At 36.7% G+C, this 13,662-nt stretch overlaps 1 protein-coding gene across 1 annotated transcript in view; it reads right to left on the bottom strand.

The window, feature by feature from the left end:
- Positions 1–13,662, bottom strand: part of LOC125677586 (E3 ubiquitin-protein ligase rnf213-alpha-like) — a 148,342-nt gene that overhangs the window by 107,161 nt on the left and 27,519 nt on the right. The window contains exons 13-17 of the mRNA XM_056158152.1: positions 8,897–8,998; positions 6,620–6,724; positions 2,550–2,721; positions 1,922–2,233; positions 1,557–1,737 (exon numbers count right to left, since the gene is read on the bottom strand). Coding sequence (XP_056014127.1) covers positions 1,557–1,737; positions 1,922–2,233; positions 2,550–2,721; positions 6,620–6,724; positions 8,897–8,998 — 872 coding nt within the window. The remainder of the gene's footprint in view (positions 1–1,556; positions 1,738–1,921; positions 2,234–2,549; positions 2,722–6,619; positions 6,725–8,896; positions 8,999–13,662) is intronic.

The following is a 13,662-nucleotide window of genomic DNA, read 5'->3' as shown; positions in this document are numbered from 1 at the left end:
AAAAGTCATGCGTTTTGATGTTGTTGATTTAAGAAAAGTTTCGCGATTTCAAGTTTACTAAAAGTTCTTTACAGTTTTTTAGAATCCACATTTAATTTACACCACTTCTGGCATATGTAGTCGCACAGTACGTTTGAAGTTTCACCTTCACAATGTGTATTGGTGGTGTCTCACCACAGGGTAGTGAAATGCCTCTAGTGTGGCGGGGATCAAAATTGTAGATCTACTGCTGCCGCTGGCTAGCCTACTTATAGGTGAAATGGTGAGTCGAGTGTGTAAATCTTGCCTTGCCAGTACAAAGCCTCTACATTACAAAGACTCCTTTCAATGCCTCCCCGTGGTAATGCACGTCAACTGGAATCTAGTATCTCAGGCTAAATTGAAAGGGGATCTCGGAGCATCAAGGGCCCCAGAGATGCAGTGTGTAGGCCGACCGGCGTGTGGATATGCCCTAACACTCATCAGCCTTGCCCCAGCTGTGGATCAAATAGCTCCGCTGCCTTGTGGATACCCATTTATGAGAAAGGCTAAGGGAGAGGTAACCCTAACAGAAACCCTAAGTGCTGAAGTCGGAGGTGATTGGGCCATAACTGGCGCACTTTAACAGACCACAACACCACGCATTTACAGCCACTATGACACACCTTCACAGTTGTTGATATTTTCGTGAGGAGCATAAGTAGGATCTTGGTAGAACATTTACTGGATCCAGTACTGTATCGTTGTAAGGGTTTTTATGAAGTTTAGGAATCCATTATAGATACGGTAACTCATATTCATCCGACCCATTGACTGGGATATTAAATGTGTCTAAAACTGAAGCGTGGTTTTGAAATTTTTCGTCTTTTGAAAGGGCAGTTGTAGTATAAGTACGATTACCGAAAGTGGAATTAATGCCAAGTGGAATTGTGATTTGAAAAGATAAGGACTTTCCTAAACACAGACCTGAACGGTAAGGTAATAACTCCATAGCAAAAGATCTGACGTCAGATTTCCCATTGTCAAGCTTTGAACCGAGATAGACTATTGAAAAATAAGTTCATTTCAATAAGTGGTTTCAACAGTCTCGTTAAAATTTAGCAGATCTATTCTTACAATGAACTGATATGAAAAATATAACCTGTCATCGCTTTGTGATGTGTTTCATTCAAATTGATAAGCCGTTCTTTACCAACTGATTTGTATAAGGATTACTCCGTTTACCTGATCAAGCTTTAGACGGAGAGAGTGTCTGACCGTTCTACATGTAACATCTCTGATGTTTAAAGTGGTGCACGTTTGCCCCTCTCTCAATTTTGAGTTCTTTACATAATTTATGACATTAATTACTGTTCACTATTTTCTCTTTTAATTGGCAATATATGTATCATGGTGAGAAGCATAATGCGACTGACACTTTACAATTCTACAGTGTTTGATGTGATGCTTGCAAGTCATACATGCAATAATTTATTATCAACGATAAAGTAAACCATAAAAAAGTTCCCAGTTCGGGTTCATGATTTCGCTGACATTCCAAAGTATACAAAATTAATTACAGTGAATATCATTCTTACTCTTTAAGTTTTGGCAAGTTCTTGATCAGATCCGTTGGTATATTTGGGATCTGCATCTCTGGATCATACTTCTTTATTTTTTCCATGTCATATTCCTCAACCGCTTTCATTGTTTTGAAAAATTTATTAAGCTGCATTTCGTTTTCCGGCATCGAAAACGTCTTGAAATCGGGTAAATTTTCTGCAAAGCAAACGTTAAAATCTATGAAACAAAGGTTTCACCAATTAAACATAAAAAGATAATATTCTTTGTACATGTCACTATATATTTAAAAAAAAAATAAACTATCCACTTTCAGATAAAAAGTCCCTATATAATTCTCTTATGAAAAATATAAACCTGATGTTTTGCCTTCAAATAATACCTTGAAATTGCTGGCATAACTGTGCAAAAGCACGAAGATGGTCGTAAGTGTCTTGTAATGTTTGCACTTCCTTTAATCTCAAAAGCAGAAAACCACGCATCACTAGCCTTTCCATGTCGGATTGCTTTTTGTATTTCCAAATTATTGCATTCATTTCCATAAAGCGTTCTTCTGCATTTCGTATCAGCTCCAAATCTCCAATTCGAATACTGCCACTCACTAGATCATTTAGCGACTGCTCTAAATATGCAGCAACATCTGTTAATTGTCTTTGGCAATCATTCTTGAGAATCCCTTTGACTTTCGTCTCATCTACAAGTTTTATTTTGCATTAACAAAGATACCGTATAGCGGGTTTATTCCGCGGGTTTAAATTTGGCGATTTGCTGGCTAAAAGGTATGCTAATAATTTCAGCGGAATAAATTTTGACGGACAGGGAAGATATTTCTCTCTTTCAAATACTGAAGCCGCAATTGAGTGCACATTTAACGATTGGAATTTTGGCGGAAAGCTATCTAACCGCTAAATAACCCAAATTTATAACCCCGTGGGAAAAACCCGCTATACGGCATATAGAAAAAAACGTGGATAAATAACAGGATCGTCAATAATTATAAAAACACTCACAAAACATCGTGAAAAACTGGATCATGGGGGGCCAAGACAGGGCAAATAACAGTAAATTGTTATTCCTTCCAGTCTCTTCCCATTTTCTCTTGAAAAGCTCAGACATCATCTCTCCAAATTTCGTATTCCCAGTCAAATCACTCTTGTGCGAATATTTTCCTACTGCAAGTGCCTGGATATACAAGTTAAAAGCACAGTGAATATATAGATATGCATTGTTTGTAGAAGATATGGACATTCAGGATGCTGCCAGTTTTTGTAATGGAGCCTTTGGCAGATGGCATTACTTATGTTGCTGTTTCATGATACAACATAAAAAAATAACTATCATACAGCTAGACAAACGCAAATCACTATCGTACAAGGTGGAAAAACATCTCGCATTTCGTGTGATTTGATTAACAATAACTACAGCCATCTCAAATCCGTGGAATACCTAAGTCTTAAATATGTAGGAACTTATATTGTAATAGAATGCAAAAACGAATCGTTTAACCCTCTCTCTACCGTATCGGTCAATATGATCACTTGTCAAGATAAGAACATCATTCTTTCCTCTTTTCTAAAACTCTTGTTTGGAAAATAAAGAATTGGAATCTCCAGGGATCCGTGTCTACCCCACTCTTAATTCTGTATTCCTTATAGGAGTTATGAGATTGATTCGTTATCACCTTTCCATCAAAATCAAACGTGCACAGGGGAGTGATCGTATTCTAAACAACCATCATCTCATCGCTGCTGCAATGAGAATCTTTCACAAACTTACATTCGCGACTTAATGCATATATTCTTTATATATATACTATTTAATGAAAGCACAAATAATCTAAAAAAAAAAAATAACAATGAACAATTTGTTGTTGCTGTTTTTCTAATACTGTTAACAAATGTATTCGTTACAATATTTCATAATCCATTAATGTTAACGTCGAATAACGTCAATTTCAGCACACTCGAAAGACAGTGGTATTCGAACTTGAATCAACAAAATTAATAACGCGTGTGACCACCATTTGCATTCACGCATGCATGACAACGGCGAATCATTGATGACACTAAAGTGTTCAGAAATGCTTGAGGGATGTTGTTAAAGATATTGGTTAAAGCCTGGCCTAAATCAGCCAATGTCACTGGCTTACACGTCGTCGTTCTATTTCATCCCAGACGTGCTCGATCGGCGATAAATCGGGGGAAACAGCTGGCCAAGGCAAGATATCGACATTCTGTTGACCAAAAAAGTCCCCAACTACACGTACAACATGTGGCCTTGCGTTGTCTTGCTGCAGAGTGATGTGATTTTGCTGTCTCTGTATGAAGAGTATGACATAGCGCTGAATAATTTCGTCTCGATAGCATACCCCGGTGAGATTTCCATTGACAATTTGTAGAGGGGTCCTTTCACGTGCTAATATTCCACCTCACACCATAACGCTACCTCCACCGAATTGTTGACGTTGCCCAACACAAGCGTCCTGATACCGCTCCCCAACGCGACGATACACAAATGAAATCTGGATTCAACAGTGTACAGAATATTGGCCCAGTCCTGTATTCTGAATCGCAGATATCGTCTGCACCACGCTAGTCTAGCGATACGAAGACGTTGAAGTAGTATTGGGCGCACCGCTGGACGACTTGGTCTGATGTTGTGCTCGCACAGACGATTACGCACAGTTCTTGGACTGATTGGTGGAAGTCCAGGAATGCTACGAGCAGTCACACTTGCTGTCTGAAAACGATTTCTCGGGTGCACAAGTCTAATATGGTTGCAGTGTCGAAGCGACGTCACACGAGGACGCCCAGATAATGACCAGTTGGTGTTCCGATGAACTCCAACGTGTCTTGCTACGATATTGTGTCCCATTCCAGCTTGAAGCATCCCAACAGCACGATTACGTTGGTTTTCGCTGAGTCGTGGCATGACAGAAGGGTAAATTTTATCAAAACTAAAGTGCTTTCCTTAACGAATAGTGTCCAAACAAACCTTTTACACTTCTTACTCCAAACAATATTGGCCAGTAAAACTCGTGCGTACGAACACTTCAACAAACAACATGTGTTCATTAACCATGAAAATGTCCGTGCATCTGAGTCGGGTACTATCCGATATTGTTCAAAAAGATCACCTTTATCGATTGTTTAGATTTTATAAAGATAATAAAACAACAAATATAGAAGAGTATACTGAATTTTATAAAGCACAGTTTATTTTTTCCGCTAGTATATATACGCCAAGCAATCATTCAGATAGAGATGACTGAAAAATTGATACCAATATAAGCGTAATTCTTTATCATCATTATGTAAACATTTTACCAATAGAGGTGCACGGGGGTGAGCAGTGACGTGAACATTGTTTGCTGTAATACGTTTGACCACTTAGTATAGTAAACCGGTCAATATTCAGAAAAGGACTATATGTGATATACACCATAGCATGGCCCCTGGTAATGTTGAGCCAAAAGGTGAAGATATCGAACTGTGATCAATCTAATAACTCCTATGAGGAATACAAAAAATGAGACTTGGGCAAACATGGAACCCTGGATATACCAGAGGTGGGATCAGGTGTCTAGGGGGAGTAAGCATCTCCTGTCGACTGGTCACACCCGCTGTGAGCCCTACATGTATATCTTGATCAGGTAAACGGAGTTATCCGTAATCAAATCGGTGTGCCAAGAACGGCATAACAATCGGTATGAAACACGTCAGACAGCATTTGACCCAATGATAGGTTGTATTGACAAACTAGATCGTTATAACGACTATAAAATTTCCAAAATGCTGATTTTAAACGAGACTGATGGAACCCCTGCACCTGAGATATGAACTTGAAATTTTGATAAGGGTAAATGAAAATGTTTTTTACTTTCAAAATATTTTATCTTTTTCAATGATTTTGCAATAAATATTGTAAGCGCGGATGTTTGCTCAGGTTTCATAGAACAAATATATCCCATATCCGAATCGATAGTTACATGTATAAAATCTTATCTGAGCAAGCATATATTCACTTCTTAAATGAAACTTTTATTCCAGTGGTATGTGCATGATCACGATGTACAACAACGGAAATACGGGGAAATTCGATCGGTTGCATTTTACAGTTTATGATTTGCCTAAATAAGGTGACCCGTCGTCGAGCGGTAGCGGTTTTAATCACAAACATAAACAAGCATAATGCATTTCAAAACGTACAGACCCTAAAGCGTACCAATACACCAAATGAAGTGTTCCTTTCTCCACTAGAAGATATGCAATAAAATGTAAAAATCATTTCATGAAAATTTGAAAGCTTTCGCACATTGATACTCTTTAATTTCGTGGTGAAAGTTGTAACGTTTCAAATGATTAATTCCTCAAACCAAAGATCTAATATCTCAGTTATTGGAACGAATGAACATGAGTTATCGAACCTATACTGGAGTCCACAACTTCACAAAAACTATTTTTAAGATACATTGCAGAATCCAGTAATATACTTTTACCAAGCCCCTGTCTTTATTTGTCATGAAAATATCAACCACTGTGAGGTGAAACGTCGGGCTTATTGTGTTACTACATATGCAAGAAGCGTTGTAAATCAAATGTGAATTATTAGGAAAATAAATCTACGACCGTTTCGTAAATTTGAAATCAATTCATCAAATATAATTTGCTTTTTATTCATTTTTAAGATACTAGTATATATTACAAAAACGAATCAATTTGATAAATTGTATTTGAAAAAAAAAATAATTTCACACAAAATATTAGACATACTGTAAATCCGCAAATTCAGTACGGTCTTTTAGCAAATCGTCCCCAGAAAATTGTATTTGTCTAGAGTTTTGTTGATTTTGCGTTTTATTATAAGTAAATTTAGGAATTTGTTTTCTTTTGATAAAATAAATTACATGAGTATCAAAAGTTTCGCTGATGAAATCGACAGGGGATGTTTACTCCTCCTAGGCACCTGATTGCACCATTGGTGTGTCCAGGGTCCAACTCTCTATTTTGTATTGCTTATAGCAGTTATGACATGGACAACTGTTTGTTATCTTCACCTTTCATTTGAAAGATACTTGTACCTGTATGGCAATCTTTCCAAGAACCTCTTGGACCGCGTCATGATATTTATGCCCATCCTTGCAGTATATGGTGATTAATTTTTCAACAAAAGCAGAAGATGATATCTGAAAATACACAGCATTATCAGTATTTCAATAATGTTGAATACAATTATTGCTGATTTGGATAACTGACTTTAATCCATCTATGATAAATAAATAATGACAAAGTTTTTTTTACGAGAAAGTTATTCATGAAAACTATACTGAGATGTGAGTTTGTCGAATACTGACTGGGTATCATGTCATAAGGGAAATTGTTATGTTCACCAATTCAAAAATAAAACATTACTTCATTGCAATGTTTAGCTTTAAAAGCATATCCTTTTACGTTGTATACTTTAGTTCCATCGGGCAACATAACGAAGAGCAAATAACAGTCACAAGAAATGTGTACTCTGCATCATATTACACCTATTGTCCCTCAGCCCCGTGTCTGAGGAAATTTGTTTGATGAACATTCTTGAATCTACATTGAATTGATATATTGTATTATCGTTTTGAAATCTATAAATGTCCCTATATTCTTCACGTAAAGCTTAGAACCTACTCTGTTCCGTTCTATAGGGACTTTGTAGAAACAAACCTGTATCTTCACTACACAGGGATGCTTACATACTAGAATTTATTTGATAAATTGTACATTTCTTTTTTAGGAGTAGTTTATTAGTTTCCCCATTATATATTGCAGTGTAAATTTTTAAACACCCATTCCACCCTACCCTAGGGTCCTGATACGAGCAGACTTGAATATGTATAGCAATGGAATTTTTTCACATTGATTAACACATTCGACCTCTTAATAAGACGTTGCTATAAATTTTCGTTTCGATCTTTGAGCCCCTTTTGTGAAGGTCACAAACATGAACAAACATGACTGCACTAATCAGAGCGACAGTGTAATGAATGTTGCCGTCGCAGGACAGCTCAGGACGGGTCTTTTAAACGCATTCTCTCGGATATTAATGGACTATAATGGACATTTTATTACTGTTCAAGTGCATATTCATTTATTGGATGCCAAGAGCCATTCAATTAAAGGTAGTTTTGGATTAGACACATATTCGTTACTCAACGACTTTTACAGGACGTTTAGCATAAGGGTCCACCTAAAGAAGTTATTTCAGACAAGGGTACAGATTTCGTATGGCAGCGTTCACATGAGCTGAAGCTTTGATCAACTTTGGACCCTTGACGTATATATTTCCAAGCCTTAATGATGATGCACCGTAGACAAATGGACAGGTTTGAGACCATATCGTGCCGCGCCGGAAAGCGTGGACAGTACTTATTTCCATCCAGGGAAGCGTTTGCGAAGAATCCATGAGTTCTGGCACCAACGGCTGCGGGAAAGGTTGCCAAAACTTAAACATTGCGAATTGGTTGTGGGTACATTCATCTTGGTGAGGTAGTGATAGGTGTCAACCTTAATCAGCCTGTGGGGCATTTGCGACTTAGACGTGTGTTGGAAATTAATTTGAGGATATGGGCATGTGCACGTTGAGAGTATTAAAACGGGACAAAATTCGTTAGCCTGTAGTATTACTAAACTGTGTCCGTTGATACTCCAAGACTAGATGGACTGTTCTTGTGACGATGAACTTTCATTGGAACTGTTTTAATTATTTATTTGTAAAAGGACTATTACATGAACTTTAATGTTGATGTGTAAAGTATAAAGGTATATACAGTGTAAAATCAGATAATTTGTTGATGTTACATCAAGGAGGAGAGAATGTATATTATATATATATATATATATATATATATATATATATATATATATTGTGTGTGTGTGTGTGTGTGTGTATTTCCCGAAGTTAATCAATGATATACGAATTACTGTAGTGATGTAGAATATTAAAATGATATGAAGCATTACCAATATGTATTTATACTATAAATTTGATATTTTCATATGACATACCCAGCTTGAACTTGAAATGAAGTCCATATGTTTATTTAGGCTGTCCAATATCCAAGCCCTATCTTATAGGTTGCATTAGTTTGGAGGTTTTCGATCCATTCCGACTAAACACTATTCGTTCATCTTGAAAAGCACAGGTTTTTTTTAACTTTCACCCATATATTCTTTATGCAGTTGGTGAAAATGATGATCGACAGTGAATTAGAAAGAAGTTAAATTTGCTGAATTTTGAAGACCCAGCTAAATACTTCAAGACGATGCAAGCAATTTATCTATCACAACAATGTTGCACACAATTAATTTTCAATTACCCGCTTTGATAGACTTGATTCCATTGCACCTTTCATTTCGAACAAAAAATGTCTACGGAGTTCCTCACTAGAAATGTCGATTCCAATCACGTCGTTCCAAACCTGAAACACAAAATATACACTTACTTACATGTATATTGACATGTATATCTCAAGAAAGGTACGGCAATGATATTTATTACATTTATTGACGTAATGTGTGCTGTTTCTCCTTTCAAGGTAGGATTTTCATAATATACGACGAAGGATTTTGGTTGTCTTTTACTGTTGATAAATTGCATTTTTTTTTTAATTCTAAAAACCCCATTCAGATGTCTTACGAACGGTGTAATGTTTTGTTTTGGGCTTATGAATAGTTACAAGAACTTATTTTGTCATATAGTTTCCATAGTAGAAAAGTTAATGAATTGTTCAAGGTCGAGATTTTTAAGCTTATCAATTGCAACTTTTATAATCTTTTTCAAGCATCTTTGATCGAGAAAGTATTTTTTGCATTTCTCTCAAACGCGCATTTCGTTTGGGTTCGTCACAAACTATGGTGTAAATTCTCCGTGCTTTTTCGACCGTAAACAGATTATTAACCATCCCATTACGGAAACTATAGCACAGAATAAAATCCCTCTTATAACTACGCAAAAACCCAACACAGAAACATTACGCCGTTCTTTAGACATGAAAGGTGAAGATAACGAACAGTGATCAATCTCATAACTCCTATAAGCAATACAAAATAGATAGTTTGGCAAACACGGAACCCTGGACACAGCAGAGGTGGGATCAGGTGCCTAGGAGGAGTAGGCATCCCCTGTCGACGGGTCACACCTGCCGTGAGCCCTATATCCTGATCAGGTAAACGGAGTTATACACAGTCAACATCAGTTTGCCAAGAACGGCCTAACAATCAGTATGAAACATAGCAGTTGACCCAATGATAGATATATGGGCTAATGGCGGATGTATAGTTGCCAAAAGAACCATACACGCAAAGAAGGTTCTTTATTGCATATTCTTCTCATGTGATGTACAAATTGCGGTGCCGAAGGGCAAAAGTGTTAATGTTATATTAAAACAGCTCAAGAAATATTATCATATAGCACGCCCTGTGTCAGGATTTAGGCATGTTCGTCTACTTCATGACAAAGCTCCATCACATACAAATGCTGTCTGACGTGTTTCATACCGATCGTTAGGCCGCTCTTGGCACACTGATTTTGACTACGGATAACTCCGTTTACCTGATCAGGATATAGGGCTCAAGGCAGGTGTGACATGTCGCCAGAGTATGCTTACTCCTCCTAGGCACCTGATCCCACCTCTGGAGTGTACAGGGGTCCAAGTTTGCTCAACTCTCTGATTTGTATTGCTTATGGGATTTATGAGATTGATAATTTTTCGTTATCTTCACGTTTCATTGAATAGTTTAATTCAAAATTGCATATAAATGATGCGAATTATTTAACATGCTTTGAAAACCGACACTAAACAGTTTAATTTAGAATCCCATATAAATAGTGCTAGTTATTTCTGGTGCTTAAGCATGTTTCTTAGCAAAGACATTATTGAATGTTTCCTGAATATACATTGTGACGTTATTACATTGTTCATAATGTAAAAAATTCGCAATGTTTCAACGCCAATTATCATCAAATGCAACACCTCTGATGATCAAAATGAAAAAGCTTACGTTTCATTTGCATTATCAATTTTTTGATATCTTTGATCCTATTTTATGCCGCACACTGGTATAGAATTTACTTTATATACTAGAGTAAAAAGAAACTGTGCATTGTTTAATACATGAAAAAATAATATAAAAAAATAACAATGAAGAAATTTTATTTTTTATAATACTGTTAACAAATGTATTCGTTACAAAATTTCATAATCCATTAATGTTAACGTCAAATAACGTCAATTTCAGCACACTTGAAAGACACTGGTATTCGAACTTGAATCAACAAAATTAATAACGCGTGTGACCACCATTTGCATTCACGCATGCTTGACAACGGCGCTTCATTGATGCCACTAAAGTGTTCAGCAATGCTGTTCCAGATGTTGGTTAAAGCCCGGCCGAAGTCAGACAATGTCACTGGCTGATTTGGTAAACGGCGTACTAGATGTTGTTCGATTTCATCACAGACGTGCTCGATCGGCGATAAATCGGGGGAAACAGCTAACCAAGGCAAAACATCGACATTCTGTTGAACAAAAAAGTCCCTGACTACACGTTCAGCATGTGACCTTGCGTTGTCTTTCTGCGGAGTGATGTGATTTTGCTGTCTCTGTATGAAGGGTATCACATGGCGCTGAATCATTTCGTCTCGATAGCGTACGCCGGTGAGATTTCCATTGACAATTTGTAGAGGGTTCCTTCCACGTGCTGTTATTCCACACCACACCACAACGCTACCTCCACCGAATTGTCGATGTTGCACAACACAAGCGTCCTGATACCGTTTCCCAACGCGATGATACGCTCTACAACGGTTATCTAAATGAAATCTGGATTCATCAGTAAACAGAATATTGGCCCAGTCCTGCATTATGAATCGCAGATGTCGTCTGCACCACGCTAGTCTAGCGATACGATGACGTTAAAGCAGTATTGGGCGCACCGCTAGACGTCTTGGTATGATATTGTGCTGGCGCAGACGATTACGCACAGTTCTTGGACTGATTGGTGGAAGTCCAGGAATGCTACGAACAGTCAAACTTTGCTGTCTGGAAACAATTTCTCAGGTGCACAAGTCTAATGTGGTTGTCCTGTCGACGCGACGTCACACGAGGACGCCCAGAACCCGATCGATCCCAAGTGTTACCAGATAATTGGAAACGTCTCCATAATGACTGAATGGCGTTCCGATGAACTCCAAAGTGTCTTCCTACGATATTGTGTGCCATTCCAGCTTGAGGAATTCCAACAGCATGATTACGTTGGTTTTCGCTGAGTCGTGGCATGACAGAAGGGTAAATTTTATCAAAACTAAAGTGCTTTCCTTAACGAATAGTGTCCAAACAAACATTTTACACTTCTTACTCCAAACAGTATTGGCCAGTAAAACTCTTCAATAAACAACATGTGTTCACTAACCATGAAAATGTCCGTGCATCTGAGTCGGGTACTATCCGATATCGTATAAAAACATCACCTTTATCGATTGTTTACATTTTATCAATATAATCAATATAGAAAAATTATACTAAATTATATAATGCAGTTTCTTTTTCCCGCTAATATATACATGTATTATATATATATAGTCCCTGGTTTGGAAGTAATATTCGCACAATATCAATTTTGACGTGTATGATACCACTGTGACGTCATAGTACTTTCGTGTATGTAGTCGTGCGTTACGTTGCTATGAAAGTAAATTTGATCATTTGTCATCTTTCATTCAACTTATCAAATTAAGATTAATCAAAAATGAACAAAAAATGATATTTCAATGAGCTTTTTTTATTTAAAGTAAACTAACAAAGATATTTTCTAGTACATATAAAAATATGTATTCAACTATTATTAAGTACAACATACATATACTTGTATAAGGGCAAACTAAAATACAATTAAGTCCTTGTCACATTACTTTTTTTTCAAATTGTCAATTCACAAAGAAAATTGCCTGTAATCAAAATTATAATTTTTCAGTATTTTCATTTGAAGATTAATGTGATGAAAACATCAAATTTAAGATGAAAACATTTACAAAAGTTACTGTAACAATAATTTCAGACCAATTATTCAAGATAGTGAATAAATGTATAAAGAACAGTCACATATTTCAAACACAATCACAATACTAAAGTTTGATTTGTTCCAATATCATATTTAAAAACAATATATTTTTACATAGTTGATATGATAAATTTGTATTTGTAATAAAAAAAACCACTTTTGTAAATTTCAAAATCAGATTAATATAAAATGGATCATGGTACAAATATTGTGATATATATTTATACAGAAAATAGGCTTATTGTCCAAGTCCCAATGAAGATCTCATCTAAATATCCAAAAGAAATCATCTGCAGCCTTGGGTTTGTCTTTGTCTTTTATAGATTCCCCGTTCTTGTTTAGACGAGTCTATTTCTTCTTGCCAGACAAATTTCTATGTATGTTTTAAAGGAGTTGCTTTCCTATGAATATCGGTATGTCAAGAAGCCCTCATCATCTTCTTCATCGCTTGGCATCATTCCATTAGCACACTTGGATTTTGTAAAATTTGTAACCTTTTTCTTCTTCCCTTCTGTCCACTTTCTTTGGCAATGGTCTATTTCTTGGTTTCTGTAATTAAAAATGAAAATTTATATTCATACGGAAAATAAAAACTGTACTATATTTGGAACAGGCATGGGTTGTTCGTTTGTTTTAAGTCCCGTCGAGAAATTTTCACTCATATTGAGACGTCACCGTTTGTAGGTGAAGTTACTGAAGTACCACAAATCTAAACCTATGCATAGCGCTTATGGACGTAGTAGTGAGGGTTATTCAACATGCCAACGCCTGCCCCGAATTGGGACCTCTTTTTTAAAGGTCATATCCGAAAGACCCGTGATTCTCACTTCAAAATCCTGAGCATTTGGCAAAGGAGCAATCACTACCTATGTTTACATCTTAGGTTTGACATGGCCACGATCGGGGCTCAAATTCACCACCTCCCGGTTACGAGACAAACACTCTACCACTGAGCTACTGCGACCAGTCACAATTTTTCAAAAATGTGATCGATCAATAATCAACAACTTAAAGGAATTTTGTG

This window comes from Ostrea edulis, chromosome 3 (genome assembly GCF_947568905.1).
Source record: "Ostrea edulis chromosome 3, xbOstEdul1.1, whole genome shotgun sequence".
Classification (NCBI taxonomy): domain Eukaryota; kingdom Metazoa; phylum Mollusca; class Bivalvia; order Ostreida; family Ostreidae; genus Ostrea; species Ostrea edulis.
This window is presented reverse-complemented; position numbering and strand designations above follow the sequence as displayed.